The 11,845-nt window shown below is 41.4% G+C and overlaps 1 protein-coding gene across 1 annotated transcript in view; it reads right to left on the reverse strand.

Annotated features, from left to right (window-relative positions):
* The window catches only part of LOC139561091 (mucin-1-like), a 154,165-nt gene extending 143,517 nt beyond the window's left edge, over positions 1 to 10,648 (reverse strand). The window contains exons 1-2 of the mRNA XM_071377937.1: positions 10,366 to 10,648; positions 9,982 to 10,227 (exon numbers count right to left, since the gene is read on the reverse strand). Coding sequence (XP_071234038.1) covers positions 9,982 to 10,207 — 226 coding nt within the window. The 5' untranslated portion in view covers positions 10,208 to 10,227; positions 10,366 to 10,648. The remainder of the gene's footprint in view (positions 1 to 9,981; positions 10,228 to 10,365) is intronic.
* Between the last annotated feature and the right edge of the window lie 1,197 nt (positions 10,649 to 11,845).

Raw genomic sequence — 11,845 nt, forward strand, 5'->3', positions numbered from 1 at the left:
GTACCGGACTGGGGACATGCACTACAGGGAGAGTGCGGGGAGCAGGCACAGGACGTACCAGACTGGGGATATGCACTACAGGGAGAGTGCGGGGAGCAGGCACAGGACGTACCAGACTGGGGATATGCACTACAGGGAGAGTGCGGGGAGCAGGCACAGGACGTACCAGACTGGGGACATGCACTACAGGGAGAGTGCGGGGAGCAGGCACAGGACGTACCTGACTGGGGACATGCACTACAGGGAGAGTGTGAGGAGCAGGCACAGGACGTACCAGACTGGGGACATGCACTACAGGGAGAGTGTGAGGAGCAGGCACAGGACGTACCTGACTGGGAAGGCGCACTTGAGGGAGAGTGCGGGGAGCAGGCACAGGACGTACCGGACTGGGGACATGCACTACAGGGAGAGTGCGGGGAGCAGGCACAGGACGTACCGGACTGGGGACATGCACTACAGGGAGAGTGCGGGGAGCAGGCACAGGACGTACCAGACTGGGGATATGCACTACAGGGAGAGTGCGGGGAGCAGGCACAGGACGTACCAGACTGGGGATATGCACTACAGGGAGAGTGCGGGGAGCAGGCACAGGACGTACCAGACTGGGGACATGCACTACAGGGAGAGTGCGGGGAGCAGGCACAGGACGTACCTGACTGGGGACATGCACTACAGGGAGAGTGCGGGGAGCAGGCACAGGACGTACCTGACTGGGAAGGCGCACTTGAGGGAGAGTGCGGGGAGCAGGCACAGGACGTACCGGGCTGTGGAGACGTACTAGAGACCTGGTGTGTATAGCCGGCATCAATGGTACCGGTTCGATGACACACCTCGCCCGGCAAGTGCTAGGATCGGGCACAGGACGTACTGGGCTGTGAAGGCGCACTGGAGACCTGCGTATAGCCGGCATCAATTGTACCGGAACTTTAACACACTTCTCAGGGCGAGTACGGGGAGCTGACTCAGGTGGCATTAAACTAATTACACGCTCGCTTAGGGCAACTGTCATGCATCTTCCACCAACTTAACAACTCTCTCCGCTCTTTCTCTCCAATACCTCCATCCACTCTCTGACGGTCTCTGACTCTTTCCTCTCACTCTCCTCCAGTTTCTCCATCTTCTCCCAGACTGGCTCTGGTTCACTCCTCGGCTCCGCCGACCACCCCATGTGCCCCCCCCCAAAAAAATGGGGCTACTTAAATATGATCCCAACTAGAGGCAGCTGGTAATCGTTGTCTCTAATTGGGAATCGTACAAAATCACCAACATAGAAAAACAAACCTAGAACCCCACATATAAATAATAAACTAGACTAACCCCCCAGTCACACCCTGACCTACTCTACCATAGAAAATAAGGGCTTTCTATGGTCAGGACGTGACACTTCCTGTCAAGGGACTCTAATCTAGTAGAGCTCTAAGGAAAGAATGTGGAGATAGTGGATTGTTAAAGAGGAACTAGAATGCAGCATGCAACATATAAAGATATAAATGCAACATGCAGAAATGTAAAAGATTTTACTGAGATACAGTTCCTATGAGGAAATCAGTCAATTGAAATCAATTCATTAGGCTCTAATCTATGGATTACACATGACTGGGAATACAGATATGCATCTGTTGGTCACAGATACCTAAAAAATGGGCCTCACAATGGGCCTCAGGATCTCGGTACGGTATTTTTATTAATTTTAATTGCCAATCGATAAAATGCAATTGTGTTCATTGTCCGAAGCTTATGACTGCCCAAACCATAAGCCCACCACCATCATGGGGCACTCTGTTCACAACATTGACATCCGCAAACTGCTCGCCAACACAACACCATACACATGGCCGGTTGGACAGACTGCAAAATTCTCTAAAACGACGTTGGAGGCGGCTTATGGTAGAGAAATTAACATTAAATTATCTGGCAACAGCTCTGGTGGACATTCCTGCAGTCAGAATGCCAACTGCGTGCTCCCTCAAAACTTTAGACATCTGTGGCACTTTAGAGTTACCTTTTATTGTCGTCAGCACAAGGTGCACCTGTGTAATGATCATGCTGTTTAATCAGCTTCTTGATATGCCACACCTGTCAGGTGGATGCACTATCTTGGCAAAGGAGAAATGCTCACTAAGAGGGATGTAAATACATTTGTGCACAAAATTTGAGAGCAATAAACTTTTTGTGCATATGGAACATTTCTGGGATCTTTTATTTCAGCTCATGAAACATGAGACCAACACTTTACATGTTGCTTTTATATATAGTTTCACTGAAGACTGATACATTTTCTAATATAATGTTGAGATAGTGGATTCATAGAGAGTAACTAGAATGGTACAATTCTAATAGAATGTTGAGATAGTGGATTGTGAGGGAGAAACTAGAAAGGTACAAATCTAATTGGGCGTAATCACCATGAGGTTAGTTTTAGTGAAGTAATATAATCACGCATGGGGTGCAATATATATAAAATAAGTGAAAAAAATGCACCATCTCTTTCTTCATCTCTCTGTAACCATAGGAGTAGCCGAACGTGAAGAAGATGTCACATACTCTGAGGTTAGAAGACCTGGAGGTAGAGCTAGTGAGCAGGAGGATCCTGGGAAAGGTGAGGTGTGTGTGTGTTACAGTTAACTAAGGGTTACATTAAGTACCCCTTAATTAACCTCATGACCTTATAACCTCTGACCCCCACTCCTTTCCAGGAAGTGACCCTGGCGCTAGGGACCCCTCTCCCTCAGTGGGGTAAAAGTCTACAATCCCTGAGGGAGGGTCTGGGAGCGTTCCCGTGGTGACCCTGGTCTGTCTCTGTGTTCCACTGCTGGGCCTGGCTATCACTCTGGGAGTCCCAGAAACGACAGTGGTAGGCCTGATCACAGACACTGATGAGTCAGCAGGGAGGAGGTCAGAGACATAGCAGTGTGCAGGACAATAATCTCTCCCTCAACGTCAGTAAGACCATGGAGCTGATTGTGGACTATAGGAGAAAGAGGGGAGAGCACGCCCCTATCAACATCGAGAGGGCTGTTGTGGAGTTGGTTGTACAGAGGGTGGTACAGAGGGCTACCCGCACGATGTCAGAGAAAGGCCCGAAAAATTGCCAGAAAAACCAGCCATCCAAGCCATAGACTGTTCTCTCTGCTACCGTCCGGCAAACGGTACCAGATCACCGGCTCTCGGACCAACAGGCTCCGAGACACTTAAACCCCCAAACCATAAGACTGCTAAATAGCCAGACTGCTAAATAGTCAGTTAATGGTACCCAAACTATCTGCACTGACTATATCTTGCAGTGACCCTACACACACTCACTAGACTATATATTCAACCATATACACACTCACCAGACTATATATACAAACCATATACACACTCACTAGACTATATACTGTATATATATATACAAACCATATACATACTCACTAGACTATATATACAACCATATACACACTCAATAGACTATATATACAAACCATATACACACTCACTAGACTATATATACAAACCATATACACACTCACTAGACTATATATACAAACCATATACACACTCACTAGACTATATATACAAACCATATACACACTCACTAGACTATATATACAAACCATATACACACTCAATAGACTATATATACAAACCATATACACACTCAATAGACTATATATACAAACCATATACACACTCACTAGACTATATATACAAACCATATACACACTCACTAGACTATATATACAAACCATATACACACTCAATAGACTATATATACAAACCATATACACACTCACTAGACTATATATACAAACCATATACACACTCACTAGACTATATAAACAACCATATACACACTCACTAGACTATATATACAAACCATATACACACTCACTAGACTATATGAACAACCATATACACACTCACTAGACTATATATACAAACCATATACACACTCACTATACTATATATACAACCATATATACACTCACTATACTATATGTACAACCATATATACACTCACTAGACTATATATACAACCATATACACACTCACTAGACTATATATACAAACCATATACACACTCAATAGACTATATATACAAACCATATACACACTCACTAGACTATATGTACAATCATATACACACTCACTAGACTATATATACAAACCATATACACACTCACTATACTATATATACAACCATATATACACTCACTATACTATATGTACAACCATATATACACTCACTAGACTATATATACAACCATATACACACTCACTAGACTATATATACAAACCATATACACACTCAATAGACTATATATACAAACCATATACACACTCACTAGACTATATGTACAATCATATACACACTCACTAGACTATATATACAAACCATATACACACTCACCAGACTATATATACAACCATACACACACTCACTAGACTATATATACAAACCATATACACACTCACTAGACTATATATACAAACCATATACACACTCACTAGACTATATATACAACCATATACACACTCACTAGACTATATGTACAACCATATACACACTCACTAGACTATATATACAAACCATATACACAATCACTAGACTATATATACAAACCATATACACACTCACTCACACACACTACATTGACACTCCCACACAAAAACCCCACACATTCACTACAAATGGTTCTTTATTTTACTCTATCCTGATGCCTAGTCACTTTACCCTTCCTTCATGCACATATCTACCTCAAATACCTCACACCTCTGCACATTGATCTGGTACTGGTACTCCCTGTATATAGCTGCACATTGATCTGGTACTGGTAGTCCCTGTATATAGCTGCACATTGATCTGGTACTGGTACTCCCTGTATATAGCCTCACATTGATCTGGTACTGGTACTCCCTGTATATAGCTGCACATTGATCTGGTACTGGTACTCCCTGTATATAGCCTCACAATGATCTGGTACTGGTACTCCCTGTATACAGCCTCACATTGATCTGCTACTGGTACTCCCTGTATATAGCCTCACATTGATCTGGTACTGGTACTCCTTGTATATAGCCTCACATTGATCTGGTACTGGTACTCCCTGTATATAGCCTCACATTGATCTGGAACTGGTACTCCTTGTATATAGCCTCACATTGATCTGGTACTGGTACTCCCTGTATATAGCCTCACATTGATCTGGTACTGGTACTCCCTGTATATAGCCTCACATTGATCTGGTACTGGTACTCCTTGTATATAGCCTCACATTGATCTGGTACTGGTACTCCCTGTATATAGCCTCACATTGATCTGGAACTGGTACTCCTTGTATATAGCCTCACATTGATCTGGTACTGGTACTCCCTGTATATAGCCTCACATTGATCTGGTACTGGTACTCCCTGTATATAGCCTCACATTGATCTGGTACTGGTACTCCTTGTATATAGCCTCACATTGATCTGGTACTGGTACTCCCTGTATATAGCCTCACATTGATCTGCTACTGGTACTCCCAGTATATAGCCTCACATTGATCTGGTACTGGTACTCCCTGTATATAGCCTCACATTGATCTGCTACTGGTACTCCCAGTATATAGCCTCACATTGATCTGCTACTGGTACTCCCTGTATATAGCCTCACATTGATCTGCTACTGGTACTCCCAGTATATAGCCTCACATTGATCTGGTACTGGTACTCCCTGTATATAGCCGCACATTGATCTGCTACTGGTACTCCCTGTATATAGCCTCACATTGATCTGCTACTGGTACTCCCAGTATATAGCCTCACATTGATCTGCTACTGGTACTCCCTGTATATAGCCTCACATTGATCTGCTACTGGTACTCCCTGTATATAGCCTCACATTGATCTGCTTTCTGGTACTCCCAGTATATAGCCTCACATTGATCTGGTACTGGTACTCCCTGTATATAGCCTCACATTGATCTGCTACTGGTACTCCCTGTATATAGCCTCACATTGATCTGCTACTGGTACTCCCAGTATATAGCCTCACATTGATCTGCTACTGGTACTCCCTGTATATAGCCTCACATTGATCTGCTACTGGTACTCCCAGTATATAGCCTCACATTGATCTGCTACTGGTACTCCCAGTATATAGCTCCATTCTTGTGTATTTTATTTTATTCCTCTTGTGTTACTATTTTAAACTCTGCATTTTGACTCAACTGCTTTTGACCAATCAGATCATATCTTTTGCTGATAATTAGGCAAAACATCAGAATTGGGCTCCCTGTGTAAATGCAGCCAGTGTGAGGAATATGTGAACCCTGGGCTCATTTATTCACATTCTGTCTCTAAGGCTGTGTTCACACAGGCAGTCCAATTCTGATCTTTTGCCCAATTATTGTCAAAAGATCTGATCTGATTGTGCAAAAAGCAATAATTGGGCAAAGGATCAGAATTAGTCTGACTGTCTAAACGCAGTATGTCATTGTTTCTCATTCCAGATATCTCCTTTCTCTTTCTGGTTATCTCTCCCTTAGTCCATAACTCTTGTGCTCTCTTAAAGGGGCACACACACATTTAACAAGAACATCACAGGATATAGAAGTGAAAGTTATCACATTTCAATTATGTTATCTCTTCTCTCTTCTTGGGAATCAGAAGAGATGTAATACCAGTCAGCTGTGTTCTCCTGGCTGGGAGTTCCACAATGGATCATGTTACTACTTCTCTAAAGACAGAGAGTAGTTAGGAGATTTTGGTCATGTAGTGTAACTAAATGCTGCATGACTCTCACATAAAGTGCAGACTTCAAGTTAGCAGTTATCGAACATATAGTGGAAAGCCTTCCCAGAAGAGAGGAGGCTGTTATAGAAGCAATTGGGGGACCAACTCCATATTAATGCCTATGATTTTGGAATTAGATGTTTGACGAGCAGGTGTCCACATACTTTTGCTCATTTAGTGTAATTAATTGCTACTTGACTCTCACATAAAGGGCAGACTTCACGTTAGGCTACATCCTTCTTTTAGTATCTCTGTGTTTTGCATGTCGGTCTCAATTGGTTGACTTGAGTGGAAAGCAGACAGGGTTCTCGCTCTTTAAGTTAAAAATATACTTTATTTAGAATAGTATAAAAAATGAATGTTCAGCCATCAAGGCTTTCATCAGGATGAGAAGCGTTGTGTTGTTTTCTCCATAGGAGTTTATAAAACAGAGAGTTGTAACACTGGGAATTGATCCTTATGAACACAGCCCCTGGAATGGACTGACAGATGAGAAGCGTTGTGTTGTTTTCTCCATAGGAGTTTATAAAACAGAGAGTTGTAACACTGGGAATGGATCCTTATGAACACAGCCCCTGGATTGGACTGACAGATGAGAAGCAAGAGAAAGTGTGGGTCTGGATGGACAATACAACTCTTAATGAGAACCTCAAGTAAGGATGTTTTTAAGGTATAGATTCATACACATCTACACACACACACACAGACACACACACACACACACAAAGACAACTCAGCTGAACACTCAAAAGCAGAACATTGTATACATAGGTCAGTTGCTGCCAGATATATTGGCACCCTTGCACTTTTATTAAATCATTCTCAAGTAAGTTGAAATAGAAAAAAAAAACATTTGGTCTTTCTACCATAACGGCCTGATTGATGGAGTGCTGCAGAGATGGTTGACCTTCTGGAAGGTTCTCTCATCTCCACAGAGGAACTTTGGAGCTATGTCAGAGTGACCATCGGGTTCTTGGGGACCTCCCTGACCAAGGCCCTTGTATTGCTATTGTTGATTTAGCCTGTCATATCAACCTTCTATTCAGGAAAATGTAACTAGTTTGTTGCACAATGGGATGGTTTAGCCTGCATGGTTTAACCTGTATGGTTTAGCCTGTATGGTTTAGCCTGTATGGTTTAGTCTGTATGGTTTAGCCTGTATGGTTTAGCCTGTATGGTTTAGCCTGCATGGTTTAGCCTGCATGGTTTAGCCTGTATGGTTTAGCTTGTATGGTTTAGCCTGTATGGTTTAGCCTGTATGGTTTAGCCTGTATGGTTTAGCTTGTAGGGTTTAACCTGTATGGTTTAGCTTGTATGGTTTAGCCTGTATGGTTTAGCCTGTGTGGTTTAGCCTGCGTGGTTTAGCCTGTATGGTTTAGCCTGTCATATCAAGCTTCTATTCAGGAAAATGTAACTATCTAGTTTGTTGGAGATGGTTTTTAACAATTGGATTTAATTTGTCAATTCAGCTGTTTTGTATACATTTATATGTAAAGTATGTACAATGCTAGATGTAATTAGACACAAACCTTTTCTCTCTGTGTTTGCGGTTCGGCATCTGAGTCTATGTCAAGTCTTAGTCAATGTAACATCAGGGGGATGGAGGGGTAGTTTAGTAGGGTAGTTTATCTCCTATTGTGCAGTACACTGTGTCTGGTTTGTTGACATTATTCCCAAATTCTTCTGCTTTTAGCTGTAATTGACTGTCTTACTTCAGTAATTCATCCACACAAGCAGCTTGATGTGACAGAACATACTGAAAGTGATGGATAACTTAGTTATATTTGTAAATATTCCATCTCATTAATAATTAGATATACAGTATATATAAAAATATATATATTATAGAAAGAAAGTAATATACTCAGATGACTGATTGGTTGGATGGTTGCTGGAAAGGTTCATTGAATGATTGATTGATTGGGTCCAATTCAGGAACTAAACTGAAATTCTATTTCGTTAAATAAAAAATAAAAATGTTTTTTTCCGATTACGTCTCAAGTCAGTTGAATGGAAATGCACCGTGCAGGTAATGGAGAAGATGCATAAAGATGGCAGAATTCAGATATGACGTCATTGTTTTAGCAATTTCCACTGAGTTTTTAAATGACATGGCTTAATGTGCCAATAAATCAGCACAATCTACTTTTTCAAATTGCCAGCATCTTGAAGCTAAAATTGGGATCATGTATACTGTGCTAATGAACATACAGCAAAATATTAACAGAGAGCAATGTAAAATACTCAGAACTTAGCAAAACAAAGAATGTGTGGTAAGTGCATGGAGGCTGCCAGCTACAGACATGTAACATCAGGGGGTTTCTGAGACGGACGTATCTCCTATTGTGCAATACACTGTCTGGTTTGTTGAAGTTATTCCACGCTTTGAGTGGCGCTGTGCTGCAGCTGGTTTCTGTACGGTGCTGTAGAAGACTGTAGAAGACTGATATAGGCTCGGCCTCAGAAGGGCTCTGTGGTCCTGGCATCTCTTCTGGTGCAGCGCACACTTTGTCCACTTGATGGCGATCTTGTACCGCTGATCGCTGCACAGTGCTGTAAAATGCCTATGCCTGTTGGGGGAACTGTGGTTCTTTCCTCTGTTCTGGTGAAGTGCACTCCTTGTCCACTGGGTGTCCCTCTTCTCCTCCTGCTGCTGCTGCTGGTACTGCTGCTCCTGGTCTCCCTGCAGGGTTGTAGATTGATGTTACCTCAGGACCCGCTGTGTTCTGTGGTTCAACCTCTCCCCTGGTGGAGCACTCACTGGGTTGACATGTTAGGAGATGAGACACACTGTAAAAACATTCAAATAGTAAATCTTTAAAATGTTATAAAAACAGAGCTCCAGCATGCTAGAAAGACCTTGTATCTCACATTTTGGTGATTTTATTTAGTTTTTACATGAATTGAAAGTACCTGCATTGTCAGTTCTTATTTACACCGTCTTCAGGTTGACATGATCCATCCTACACCAACTAACACAATGAAGAACAATCCACCACTAACACCACCCACAATGGTGCCAACTGGTGATGCTGCAGCGATCCCCTTCTTCTCACCAATACCTGAGAGGTCACACACACACACACAGCTAATCAACATTTTGCTGGAGAACAATAATAATATCTATGACGTTAAAACCTTGTTGATATATAAATAGATTTGTATAATGATAGATGGATAGAAGGTATGGAGAGAAGGTAGAAGCTAGTAAATTAGACTTACATATGTCCTCCATGCGTTGTGATTTGGTCTCTGCACTGACATGATTGTTGACGATACACTGGATGAATCCATTACCACTGGAGACGGTGATGTTGACCTCAGAGACTGACAGAGAATCCTGGTACAGTGGGCACTGACCTCCATCACAGACAGAAAACATCCAGCCTGAACAATTCACTGTGATGTTACAAAGTCCTGTACTTGAGTTGGAGTAGGTCACCTGCATGGCTGGAATGGGAACAGCTTCTACAACAACCAACACAGTTCAGAAAGATACATTTTACATGTATAACTGGTGAAGACACTAAAGGAGATTAGCTATTTCAAGCAAAGCAGAAACACATAGCAGACTACCAAAACACAACAACAAATCACAAAACTCACCCAACACCTTAAGCCTGTATGAAGACGTTGAATCTGTCCAATCTATTTTCTTTGCATTGGCAATGTAAATTCCACTGTCTGTGTCTGTCAGATTCTTAATGCACAGAGTTTGGTTCACTGTATTATAATCCACCTTCTCCTTGTATTTAGGAGAGATCTCTTTATCATCAACTATTACAGTACTATTGACCTTCCATCTAAGTCCTTTAAGTTCCTCAGGTTGTTCTGCTACAGTCAAACACACTGAACCTCCCTTCAACCCATACTGGTCCTTTGGAGGGTCTTCGGCCCAGGTATCTAAAGAGAGGAAGAGGTTGCATCTGTTTTTTCAGTGAGGGATAAAACACCAAAAACAAACCAGGCTAAAACATGAAACTGTGTTCATTTTCAATTTACTTTTACAATTGATATTTTAACTTTTTCTTCTGTCCTCAATGCTTAATCCCATTGGAAAATACAGGTGCACCTTTAAGTAAATCTGTCCTTATTTAGTAAATCTGTCTGTTTTGTATAATATCAGCCAGTATTGTTTTAAAGTAGTGTTCACGATCCAAAACTGGTCCCTGAATTTGTAAATGTTTCTCAATTCATAACATTGTTTACAAATCCAATTGATATATCAATCTAATTCATACAAATTGTTAGACATTTTTGGTCCTTAAGATCCTGTTCAAACACTTAAAATAAATGTATATAGGTTACCTGTCAGGATGAGTAGAAGCCAAAGAATATTCAATTTAGAAGTGTGAGAGATACAGTCTGGCATCGTTCAATGATCTCTAAAAAATTTAGTGACTCAAAAAAAAAAAATTTAGGGACTCTAGCATTACTCATCTCTCACCTTCAATTGTTTTTCTCGAATTGAGTCACCCCATTTCGAAAACGTTCGGAAAGTATTCAGACCCCTTGACTTTTTCTACATTTTGTTACATTACAGCCTTATTCTAAAACGGATTCAATAGTTTTTGTTCCCCTGATCAATCTACACACAATACCCTATAATGACAAAATATTTTTTTGGTTGACATTTCAGCAAAAAAAAATATATTTTTTTTTAATATAACATTTACATACAGTGGGGAGAACAAGTATTTGATACACTGCCGATTTTGCAGGTTTTCCTACTTACAAAGCATGTAGAGGTCTGTAATTTTTATCATAGGTACACTTCAACTGTGAGAGACGGAATCTAAAACAAAAATCCAGAAAATCACATTGTATGATTTTTAAATAATTAATTTGCATTTTATTGCATGACATAAGTATTTGATCACCTACCAACCAGTAAGAATTCCGGCTCTCACAGACCTGTTAGTTTTTCTTTAAGAAGCCCTCCTGTTCTCCACTCATTACCTGTATTAACTGCACCTGTTTGAACTCGTTACCTGTATAAAAGACACCTGTCCACACACAATCAAACAGATTCCAACCTCTCCACAATGGCCAAGACCAGAGAGCTGTGTAAGGACATCAGGGATAA

Source organism: Salvelinus alpinus, chromosome 31, assembly GCF_045679555.1.
Source record: "Salvelinus alpinus chromosome 31, SLU_Salpinus.1, whole genome shotgun sequence".
NCBI lineage: Eukaryota > Metazoa > Chordata > Actinopteri > Salmoniformes > Salmonidae > Salvelinus > Salvelinus alpinus.